Source organism: Argopecten irradians, chromosome 2, assembly GCF_041381155.1.
Source record: "Argopecten irradians isolate NY chromosome 2, Ai_NY, whole genome shotgun sequence".
In the NCBI taxonomy this organism is placed as follows: Eukaryota; Metazoa; Mollusca; class Bivalvia; order Pectinida; family Pectinidae; genus Argopecten; species Argopecten irradians.
In genome coordinates, this window is record NC_091135.1 from 29,989,670 (window position 1) to 30,003,248 (window position 13,579).

The following is a 13,579-nucleotide window of genomic DNA, read 5'->3' on the forward strand; positions in this document are numbered from 1 at the left end:
TACATGTTGGATTAAAAAATAACAAGAAACAGAAATATAAGCATTAAACTGCCTTTTTGTGGTGATTTATGGTTCTATAATAATCACGGGTTTGCAGAAAAATTGAATAACACACGTTAGCGCGTCAATTCTTACTATACTACATGTTGACATTCATTGATATTTTTAAAAAAAATAAGAAAAGAGCTGATAATTACCGTCCTCAATGTTACTTTTCACGACTTATTTATCAATTGAAATGCCTTATAAAAAACTAAATATAAGGATGAGTGATATTTTAAATTTTATCGTTTTCTCTATAAATGTCAAAGCTTGTGATAACTCCACTTGTTTGACGAGGTGATGTACTTCCCGTGTATCTGTACACGTCTGCCCAACCAAAAGGATGCCTTTTGTTTATTGGGGCGGCTCATCGGCGATTGACAGATTCGGTGTAGATATGTTCAACATCAGCCTGGCCACTCCACTACTATCGTTCATTGTCAAATGGCTAATAATGCCAAGTACATTTAAGAGGGACTTTCCTTACTCAAATAAGTGCATTTGTCCGATCACAAAGTCGATTATAAAACGGAAAGCTTTATTCAGTCATATGTACATATCTATTAAGATAAGAGATCGGTTTTAACGATAACGAATCTATTAGCTATCAGGCCGTGAAGATAGGAGATAAATACCTATACATTAGGCAGGCACATGTACTACAGTGTAAAAGTAAATACAGAATAACAAACTCCCTGAGAGGTAGTTCACCGTCCAATATAATTTTGTTGTCGTATACGTTTGTTGAAATGGATGAAATTTTGTTTTAACTAAAAGATAAAATAATAGTTTCGCCTTTGTATGCATAACTTATTTGGCCCGATTTGAACATTCTACAGTAAACTTCATGTTGTAGTTGCGATAAACTCATAATTTTTAATTAGCGCAATTTGATCCTTGATTTTATTTTGGAAAATGCAGACGTTTGATTGTTTTTGGGTTTATTTGGGAGAATGGAAACGTTTGATTATTTTTGGGTTTATTTGGGAGAATGCAGACGTTTGCTTGTTTTGGTTATATTGCGCTTCATGATATACAAATCGGTGAAGCAACTTCACAGGTGGTATACTTGGTTAATGTCGAGCCAATCAACACGTTAGGATTGAAAATGTTGTAGAAAGTAATCACATTTTCAGGATAACACAGCAGGAGTAGGTGACACAGCCTCGTAAGTCTAGCAGGAGCCTAAATGTATCACATGCTACACCGTAGGGTATTTCACTCTAAGGCGACAGAATACCTGATTATCAGAAGATAATCCGGATTTTATCCACGTATTATGATATGATCAAATATTATAACAAATTTTGTTGCTTCTTGGATGTGTCTGGGATTTGGGCGTCACCTCTGCATTGGAAAGTTTACAAGAATCTGGTTCACTCATCATAACACGTAACAAGTGGTATAAGATTATGTTTATAAAGCTAGCACTATTATGGGATGTAAACGGAGTCCATAAAGGAAAACGATACTTGATGGAAGGAAATGTACCGTGACAGTCCGGTTAGATCCTAACGCTCCTTATATGACCATGGTCAATGCAGACGAAGCTATCTGTAACACATCATGCTTACCTCAAGAAGCTATAAGAAGGTCAATTTAAGTGCCATACTCATACTTTCTGACCTATCCCTTTACACAAGATATTTTAAAAATATCTCAAAAAGACAAAAAAATATGTGAACAGAAAATGGCTATAATAGATACATATATATAAATCGTATTGTAACAAGTTTAGAAACATCAAGCTATAACTTTAAATATGACGTCATCGTATGTACTGACGTATATTATCAACACCGCAAATAATTCTTAAAACCGATCTAGAATCAATGACGTAACTTTGTGATTGTCACTTATATGTGATTCGGAAGGCCACATAATCACTCTATCACTAATACAATGTTTATTGGCATTTCCATATAAAACATCGCTCGGAATGATTCCTCCTGAGATCATCGTAAAGTTGGCACGGTAATTATTATACGTTTATGAATAGAAACAATATCCTATTCATAATCTTCAGATGGATACACTATCTACATATAGAAACTATATATAGAAATGGGGAAAACGGAAACTAGTTATGGAATAATATTCACAAGCATCGAACTAAGATGATGGTTATTCTTTAAACTTACATTGGTACTTTCCCAGATATTATATTCCCCTTCTGTTGGTCTGACTTACATCTAATACCTGTCAGACAGTAACACGTATTGCTGGGTATGAAAATAATGATAAATGTGAATTTTAATTCCGGATACTTAGTAAAGATTTTGATTTTCAATTTGATGAGAGGGTGAGTGAGATGATGAGATAAGACCTGAACACGTGGTGTCACAAGAGTTAACCCCTGACGGGATACGTATCTGGCGCGTGCAGGTGGGAGAAGGTGATTACACGCCGTACAGATAGGGCAAAGTGGCAGTAAAGTGTTACAATCAGGTTTGCGCATGAAGATGCAACCATTCCTTGACGAACAGTTTTTGACAAAATAAATCAGGACTGACAGTTTCATTTAGTAAAGCTAGTCTTGCTTCCCCCTCCTCCTCGAGTTTGGCAGATCGTATCCACGGCGAATCCCTCCTTCCTATCACTCACTCTCGCCCTATCTGATAAATTGTTTTTGATAATTTTCCGGCTTATCGATACAAACAGTATTGGTGGGAAATTAGCTTGCAGCAAGGCATGCACCTGCCGTGTTACCGTGTCCGCGTACTTCCAAATCGATATGGCGTACTTTCTAATGCTCAGGAAACGCAATCAGTTTTAATCAGTTATTACGTTTGCAATTATTGCAAACAGATATGTGCTTATATGCTTCTATAACTGCAAGCTATACTACTGACAAGGCCCTGCTGTGAAAACTAGCGTGTAAACGTCTAATTTCAATATCAGCTAGTTAGAAAATTCAAAAAAGTATGGTTTGACAAATTGTTGGCTATGCGAATCAATTATGATTAAAGCACAATCAATGTCCCAAATAAAACAGACCCAATGGCAAAATGTCCGTACTCATTTAAAACACAGAGATTATTCCCAAACGAGAGAATTGTAAGTGAAATAGAACAGCAAGCGGAAATCAAAACAGGTTAAATTTAGGACAAACAGCGTTTTTGTCTTAAACAATAAGGTCCTGCTTTGAGTAACAGAGTACCCGAATGAAAACTACATAGAGGCTAACTTGATCATTTGACCATGCGAGTAAATCATTAATTTGGCTTATCGCGGCAGTCATAGATATTGATAACATAACTATGGTTCTGTAAGAGTTCAATGCTTAATTATAATATCTCAATAAACTTCTCTAAGATACTTGTGTTTTATTTACAAAATACAGACATTATTAGAAAGTTCTAGGTTGCAAAATGGCTGCTGTGTTTTGTGAGTCGCCATTCCGCTTCTAAAGGCAAACAGGTGTGATGGAGGAAAATAGGGAGGAACAAGAGAGAAAAAAACCTGTATAATTGTAATTTGATTTTTGGTATTTCTGAAAGCAAATCTGAGTAGATCTAGGTTGTTAAACCCAGGTAATCAAAGACATTTTAGTTTGAACTATGTTTCGCCTATATATTAGGTATTCACAAATGTAAACCTAACATAATGCAAAAATAAAGCGATTCGAAATCTTTTCATGAGTTTTAACTCATTACCAGAGCTTTCAAATGATAAATAAATACCTGGTTGTTCACGCATGTACAATTTTTGTTTTGTTATGTTGTTGTAAAACGTCAGTAAGAAGTTGATACAAAGCATAATAGGGTTAATTTGAAAAATTGCATGTAATGTTATCGAGCTATACAAAAATTGTATTAGAAAGTCTAGCTATCTTAGGAAGAAAACACGAAGCGGTGAAATAACGAGAACATACTCTCGACTGATAAAGCAATGGAGAAAACCACATTAAATGTCTTTTTTAAATGAAGTAGTTGAACCATACATCAAGTGTTGTCAACAGTGAAGCAAGTATCAAAAAGCAATGAATGGCGTCACAATAGAGTGTCCTTTGGTGTGAATGTTGGAAGCGTACCTAACAAACTGGCCGTTGGTCTGTAAGCGTTGTTGATTGGACCTAATATGTTGATCATTTTTGTTGAAAATATAGGATTTTTTTTTCAATGTTGAATTGAGCTCCTAATCAACATAATGTAGACGAAGCGTGTTTTATATCAATTTTTCCTTCAATGTTTTTTCTGAAGCGATAGCCAACGAGGGTGCCAAAGAACGTACCACCTGATACAATGGACTTTCCTGCACCACGTTACTTCAATACTGGTGATAGGATGAATAAAGAAGACCAACCAATCCCTATCCTGATGGTATGTTGTAGGTGTACAAATATTGCCTGATTTGTCCAGACGTTGTTCTCCTTATCACCAATGCATGTGAAAATACGAAGTCTACTTCCATGTGAGGGTTATGCTTGTCTGTCTGATTAGGAAAGAAACAGATTTCTCCTTGTATGTTCTGTATGATATCAGATAATTGTCACAGAAAACGAACACATTTAACTATCTACATACCATGAATAAACGGCAGAAGGCACTCGCGTTATGTATGACATCTAGTTTTTTCGTATACCGTTGCTCACCAATGTAGGATTTTTCTAAATAGAAATCACTTACTTTGTTTCCATTATCCAAACTGGTGTTTATAACTTATTTTAAGAGCATTTCGAGATACATTGAACATTTCATTTGTTGAAATATCGAGAGAATTTATTCATATTAGTTACTTTAAATTTGGTCGCGATTTTGACAAATCACTTCGGTAGTTAGCAGCATCAATCGGAGATCATTGTCGATGATCCACATTACATTTTATTTATCTAGACAGTAAATTTTGATTGGAACATCATTTGTATATATACAGTTTTTTTGTCTTTTCTATATGCAAAGGTCGTAGGTAGTGTTTTAATGACGTGTTGATACATATGCTGTTACCGCTACTTATACCTTATTGGAACATTAATGTGAACGAAAATAAAGATAAGTGACAATAATAAACAATCGACATTTTCGTTTAAAGTCCATCTTTTCATTTGACCCGGTACCTTTTTACATTGAACACAAAACCAGAAGACACGAGATGCAATCGCATTAACCCAAGTATAATGTAAATCTTGTTGATGTCATTTGTGGTTGCATTTAATGATTAGATCGTACTATTTTGAAATTAGTTATTTAGTTTTAGTAATACCCTTAAAACAGGAAGAGTTCAAACTAGACACATGTACATTTTGCGATTATTGCATCAACATCTTACACTTATCTTGAACAAATAATGGTAAGATATCGAAACTGCTGCCTTTTTATGGTTTGCTTTAATGATCGAAATGTTTCAAGTAAGTTGATGTATGTTATGAATATAGTTGTTTCTGAAGCAAAAAAAAAAAAAGGATTTTGTTACGGAAACGTTGTTTTTGTTTAAAGTCATATACGACATTCTTATTGGACCGTTAAATGTTGAATAATCTGTAGAAATCTTCAGTATATCACAAAATATCTTTTTTCCAAAAACATAAAAGCTTTACTCAAACGAATACTGACACTGTAGTGAAATAACACAATTTAAAATTATCTTTAAATTACTGCTTTAGCCTGGTATTTTCTATATCATCTCCACAGAATGATGCTTGTTGTAGATAATTTTATGATTTTTTTACTTTACTTCACAGAGATAATAAGTAATATTATCTCCATATATTCCCTAATACAATTGTACCAATTGTACCACTACATGTATATTCTCCATCGCTAACACTAACACAGGCTACATTAGAACATGTAATATCAACATAACCAGCACATCTACAGACATATATGGACATTTGGAGGCGTTATCTTTGATTCCTTATATATATATATACATGTATATATGCATCCAAGGCTTTTAGTTGTGTATATCAATTAACATTTACATAGTGTCCATTAAGTCGCTCTCTATCTTATCTACTGGCCCCCATTCATTGTCTCATCTCTTCCTACTCATTAGCGATTCGGTTTTAAGTGGCGGAGTGGATATTAGAGAAGCGGTACATTCCAGTGATGCAGGAAGAATGCGATAACTGTATCAATATTTGGTAATGATTCTTTGCTGATGTCTGCTTCAAGCCCCATCCTTATCTTCCAACCAATCTTAGGCCTTCTCGTCGGAATTTGATGTAAACGATAACGCCTTCGAAAGCAGATAAAAATGCTCTGACAGATGTTAGACAATATTTCAAGAATAGTTCCAAAGACGCAAGAAGTATGTCCCTTATAACATCATGAATATATATATACGATTTTAAACGAATCAAATATCTAAAATCTATAGAAAAAGCAGTGCATGCAACATGGTACACTTGTATATTACATGTATTATATTAGTTTTACTGGGTAACAATTCTTTGTGACATGGTACAACTAATTGTATGTTATGATTTTTCTAGATTACAATTCCATGTAACTAGGGATACTTGTAAATAGCATAAGCTTTAATTTCTCTAAAGCATGGCATTAAGTTAATTTGATTTCTCTAAATATTTTTTGAGTTAGCATGGCAATATTCATTTCTCTAAATAATGTTTTGAGTTAGCAGGATATGCAATATCAATTTTCCTAAATAGTGGTTTGAAGTAACACGTATGCAAATATATTAATTTCTCTAAATGATGTTTTTTGATCAAACATGTATGTAAACATATCAATTTCTCTCAAGTATGTTTGAGCTAACATGTATGTATTATTATGAAATTCTATAAATGATGCTTTTTATCAAACATGTATGTAATAACATGAATTTTGATCTAAAATTAGTTTCTCTACATGGTGTGTTGGTTTATGCATTGTACCAAGATTAGCGATAACATTGTTTTGTATGTCGTTTTAATTTATTACTGTATATGATGACCGTTTTTTGTTGAAAGTCACGTTGACCAATTTCCGACGTATTTCTGACAAACTGTTGATGTAAGACAACTCACTAATATGAACACCGTCACGCAACAAATTTGTACATTTTATACCAAATAAATAATTTGTATCGGGGAAAAGCTAACTGGTGTCCAACACACTGTCCTCATCCACTAGTGTTGTTGCTGATTACATCTGATGCAACATTGATATGCCCACTGATTCCCCACAATGAAACAGAACCATAGTAATTGCAACGTGTGAGCATTTTTATATAAAAATAAAGTTCAGTTCATAATATTCTATTTTGTTGGTTTTCCGTGATTAGCAGTTAGATGTAATGTTGAATTAAGTCTCCCTAAGTTTACCTTTTATGGGCGTTAATACATTGGGACCTATATATATATATATCACCATCGATCGACTCCCAGTTCATTCTGACTTTGACGACAGAATATGAGACTGGTATTTTGTGAGTGTAGAGGTTTCCATTGCAGTATGTAGGATATAGTTTGCCGTGTGTCAGAAGACCCGCCTCTTATCTGCCGGTGACATCAGTAAATTAATACCCTTTTTATGAATTGGTATAGAGAAAAAGCTACCTGACATATAATAAGCATATCTTATCGAATCTACGGTCACGGTAGATCAATGATAATCCACGTTCATATTTCATATCACGATGCGTCTCGTATATGCAGATTTAGTGATAAGACATATCTCCATGAATAATATCAAATATAGATTTTCATACATAATTTCCGTATGAAGAGTTGGTAGGCACATACCTTACAAGCATTCGTGTGCTTTCATCCCTATATTTGTACGTCCATATCAGTATATGCGGGGCATAAAGCGAATTTCTATATAAGAATATGATCATGGTCAAATCTAGAAAAAGATCAAGGAATACAAAAGGCAAAATGTGGGATGATCTTGATATCAGAACCAGATGCTCAAAAAGGTCGAATACTCCCAGTCTATTAAAATCCTCTAAATCAAATCAGGTCAAGCGATCACAATGAAGCAAAAACATATGTAACGACCTATCCAATAACAACATTTATTATCAGCCTTGTGGGCTAAAAAGAAGTTTACTTTTGCAGTTAAACATACATATGTAAGAAGAAATATGACTATATGTTTTTTTTTTAGTTTCACGTCCTATTAACAGTCATGGTTATGTAAGGACGTGTCAGAATTGATGGAAGGAAACCAGACTACCCGGAAGCAAACCACCGACGAGCGTGAGATTCGAACGCGCGACCCAGAGGTGGGGGCTTGTTGTAACATGTCGGGACATCTGAAGCACTCGGTCACTGTAATACGGCCCCACTATAGGCCTATATTGGGAGAGACAAGACTTATTACAAGTTCATGGTTTCATATCACTGGAATCTTATACGGAAAGTAAACTAGGCATGATTTAATGGCAGTTTCATTTGACCTAAAAGTGAAAACTGATGTTGTTGATTTTAGTGGTGGAATGCCAACATAACATTGTATTTAATTAGGACAATTAAATAATGAATAGTACAAATAATGAATGAATATATTGAAAACCTTGCTCTGTACTCACCAATTCACTTATCATTTTATTATCAACAATGGTGAAAGTAAGCACATTACTCCATTAACCATGACTGAAAATGTTATTTATTTTGTTTTTTTGTTTTTTCATCAAATGTTTATTTAGCTAAAACAACTACAATAACCTAGGTCCATCAGCCAAGGACAAAAGGACAACATAGAAAAAAGATTACTGAATTATCTATAAGATAGGCAAGATATTAATCAGAGGTCCGATAAAACACCTAAGCATCAGTGAAGGACTAGACAATAACTGGCCGAACGTCCTGAGTTATTTCCTCTCTTCAAACAATAGGCCGCACACACATCTCACGTATCTGATGGAGCTAAAACAGTACTTCTGGACTTGCGATTAGCCATCGCAGATAGGAAACCGTCACATCTGTACAACAATCATATCTGCTAGCCTGCAGATGAATACAGGAATTTGACTTTGTGTCCGCGGACGGCCGCGGGGTATATACGCCGGGTCGATCACTACTATCAGAGACCCGGTCCTTTGACACGGTGAATGATAAGTAAAGATGAATGGTTTGATTGTTGGGTAGATAAGATACAATCAGTCTGATAAGACCGATAGCTTATCAGACATCTCGTACCTCGGCGCGGGCAGGGCTTCAAATATACTTAGCATTACTGGCTTGTGTTCCGAGCTGATCAGTTGGCGAACTATACTGCTCCAGGAAGAACAGAGAAAAGGTGAAAACTCGGCCGGGTGTTTACATGCGTAGCGAGTTGTTCTAACGCATATTTATATATGTGTGTATATGAACTAGTGTTGTGTGTATCAGTACTATTCCGGTTGTGTAGTATAGTGTCACACAAGTGTGGATGTATAATTCTCTCCTCCAATCATACTCGCGGATCATACCTATTGATTATCTTAAATGTTTATGTATCATATTCATCATGACCCTGGAAAGTTCACCGCGCAATTATTTTCACTGAGGTCATGGTGTCATTGCGCATATTGCATATGTCAGTTGACAAGCGACCGGGGAGTTTAACACACTGAAGTGAAAATAACACTTGGAATAATGTCGAGAAGAAAACAATCTAATCCAAAGCCTCTAAAACGTGAGTACACCTTTTTATAATGTTTATGTTGTCACTAGTACACACAGTTTTACCGGACATCAGTCGTCTATTCGTGTGGGGTATTACTATATGAGTAAAATATCGTAACGCTCTACGTACCGGATAACGCCCTGCTACGATTAGCATTATTTCCCTTAAATTAATTAACTCAAGTTACCCGGGTCACATTTCATACCCTATTCCTTCTCTGGTATTTTGAATGGTATAATTCATTATTATTTGGTATCAAAAGATATCAGTTTGGTAAGCATTACCAGGAATGACGAAGCAAAACAAAACAATTTTAACAAATATATACATCCGATTGCGGGCCCGTCATTGTTTACGGTGTAATGAAATAATCATCACATCTTCAAACAGATTAGTAGTTAGTTAGTTATTTCTCTGGAGTATATTTGCCGCCCAGTAGGACACTGCTGTTTATGCATAAATAATCATTACAATGAATAGGATAGGGTGAACGTAATACCTAATTCGAACGGCACTGAATACAACGTTGGTTTAAATATAAACAATAAACAAAGTTACTGAAAGAGCCTCTAAAATGTGCGATCCATATTCCTTTTAACTGTATTGAACACGTTTATAAATCAAATGATGACATGCCTTTGTGGACCTGAACATTAAGTGTTTGACACAATTAAGCATCGTCAAAAAGAGTATTGGAAAATTAGTTGAAAAAATTCGTTTGTTATATATCAGTCGTTATCAGGTTTTTTTTCTTAAAATAAATATTCCCCATGTGTATGATATTTGATCTTAACGTACCCGAAAACAACACATAAATCTATTAACAAAATGTAAATAAGCTTATGTGGTGAAGGTATGTTTCAATCGAAATTGATATAAATAGGAACTTGTAGTATAACCTTTAATTGACATTAACACTTGTTACAGATATGACGGTGGCGTTTTCTGTGGTCACACATAGACGTTTCCACGGGCGATTATTGATAAAGTTAGATACATATTTCTGTAGCCAGGAATTCTGATAAGACGTAACCAATCAGATACCTTTTACAATAGATAATAAAAGCATTGATTTACTGGATATCCTTAGTCTTTTTATGATTAAGTTATCAACGTTCCTTTGATTTGTTAGTGTCCAAACAAGGTGAGAATGTGCTTCCATTCTTAACGTTTGTAATGATGGTTCTTACGTCACGAGAGCATTTTAATCGCATTTTTATGCTTATCAATTCCTTGTAAAGTTTTATTTCAGTATAAACCATCCCTAAAAATGATTTAATATATAAATGCTGGTATGTCAGCTCTCAACATATACCTATTTATCCTCTAAATTATCAATGTACGTTTTATAATCCGTATTTAGCTACTATTGTAAGTTTGTTACATTTGTATAAATAGCAATAGACGTCTTTATTTGAAAATGATATACTAGGCATGCTAGATGCTGATTTTTATATTTATATTTTGTTATTTCTTATATCATATTTTTAATGAGACAAGTATTTCATCAATTTTGATATGTCTCTGAGAAAATATTCCTGTAACGTTAGATAGCACACCGTCTGTTTCAGTGAATGGTATCTATCTATTAGAAACTTTGATCAAAGCTAAGTGTTGTCATTCACGAAAGGATATTGTATGTTATGTGTGCCATCTTAACGAAGGGATAGTGTCATCATAACAAAAGGATACTGTCATCAAACCCGTATCAGCAAACCAGTGTTACCGGCCACTGATACACGTATATGGTAGATAAACATTGCAAGGAAAAGTTGTAAAATGTTGTATTCACTACAAAAAAAAATCAAATCAAATATAAAAATATGACAAAATAAAACATAAACATAATTAAGTACGATGAGGGCTGTTTTTAAAAAATGTTAAAATTGTTCTTTGCTTTCATTGTTTTCAATATAATTTGTTTTGATACCAGTATAATAGTAATAGTTTAATGTATTCTGGTATATTGTTAATAAAGAATAATTTAATATACCTGTAGGTTTTAAGTAAATTATGTTAAAGAAAATTCAGTACACTACATTTTATGTTTTGATATTTCTGCTTTGTTCTATTGAAGAATTTGTGGTTTGCATTCTGTCATTCCGCTTACGTTTAATATATTAATTTATTAAGCATGTTGAATATATTCTTTTTATGTAATTGTTGTTTTATTCACATAAATACAAGTCAATTACCTTACCACACTGGAAGCAATAGTCACACCAGTCTCACTGTCTGCTTACACATACAGTTTATTTTTTAAAACGATGAACAGGTATGTCATAAATACGGTTAAATATGTCTAATTATAGCACAGACTACATTAAAGTAAGATCTGACTTATACATATGTATTTACAGCGAGAACACAATTCTCTACCCAAAATTATTTACATCCTAAATCGTATGCGAAGAAATGTTTATAAAAAAATAATCGTCGCGATGAAATCTAGAAAACCGCCTAAACCAGCTGTATAGTATATATAAATCTGTTTTGTGAAAACATGTCTGTATGTACAGTAGTGCATTTGTTTGTTCCTAAAATGATTGACCAGTATCTGCCTTGACCATCAATAGATGTAGGTGTCGGATCAGAAACTTTGGATATCGCTCCATCAAGAATGCAGCATGGCAAACGACACATGTGATTTCCTTCACAACGTTGTCTATCAACTTATCAGATCTTATCAAACTTTATATACATTTATTTAGTAATTTCATTCACACGATTCTTGTTCTTTTTATTCTATCTCGTTGCTGTCACATGTAACAGTCTACATCTTGTTCTTGTATATCATACCTGCTATCTTGGGCACGCCATCACTGTAGGAACAGATATATAATCTCTATATTGACCTTCAGTACATAGTGTCAGCCAACATTTCCTCGTATTTTGTATCCAATCCATACATCTCTCCCATGTGATGGATATCATACAGATGCTACAAGCGACATTCAGTTTATTTCAGAATCTGCAATGAAAATATATATATTTTGATATAAGTAATTGATATCAGATAGTACCTCTCTAGGCTTCATTCCTGACGAGATCCAAACAGGCCTTCTTCTAGTTGCTTCAATAGCCATGCCGGTGCATTTCATTAGCTTCATTCTTGCAATTTTTTGCTCTATATTAATATTATTATGACTTTTATTTCTACACTTAACAACATATTAACTATTGATTTAAACATGTAACCATTATAATCAGTATAACGTAATGATATTTAATAAATATTGATGTATTGCATTTTCAAACGTAATAAGAGTTAAGATTTTTGTGATCTTACCGAAGACATTGTTAACCGTACAAAACGTAAAATTCATGTCAGGTTGGTTAATGATATTTTCCCGGGGCGTCTAGCTTCCCTCTCCCACCCAAACCTAACACAGTCTTAAATGACCAACACTGCCGACTACCAACATTCAAATGACGTAAAGACGACAAGGACAACTTAAACTAATCGTGGTTCCGTGAGTAAACTAAAATGGACAATCCATACTTAATGTGGTCCTGTGAGGAAATTTAAAAAGAATAGGCAAAACTAATTGTGGAACTGCGAGGAAACTCGAAAAAGAGCAGACCAAACTAATTGTGGCCCTGTGAGGAAACTTGAAAAAGGACAGGCCAAACTAATTGTGATCACGAGTAAACTATAAAAGGACAGACCAAACAAATCGTAGTTCTGTGAGTAAAGGACAAGCCAAATCGTTCCGGCATCACCTTCCGCTCTTTTTTCTCTGATACGACGTTACGAACTGATGACGTTTAAGCGTGATAAGACATATCAACGCAGTTGTAGTTACGAGCAGACAAAGGGTTATTAACCTATTGTTTCCTTTTGGCAATACAACTCATTTGTTAATGTAAAACACGTGCATATCATACAATTTATCATGATGAAGGAGTTAAGTTAATTATTATAGGTTTTTCAAAAGAAAAACGAAAACTAAAGTCAATTAGTTGGTTAATTAGAAGGT

At 34.2% G+C, this 13,579-nt stretch overlaps 1 protein-coding gene across 1 annotated transcript in view; it reads left to right on the plus strand.

The window, feature by feature from the left end:
• The first annotated feature begins 9,170 nt into the window (after window positions 1–9,170).
• Window positions 9,171–13,579, plus strand: part of LOC138315088 (zinc finger protein ush-like) — a 28,664-nt gene continuing 24,255 nt past the window's right edge. The window contains exon 1 of the mRNA XM_069255823.1: window positions 9,171–9,608. Within this exon, the coding sequence (XP_069111924.1) occupies window positions 9,569–9,608 (40 nt within the window). The 5' untranslated portion in view covers window positions 9,171–9,568. The remainder of the gene's footprint in view (window positions 9,609–13,579) is intronic.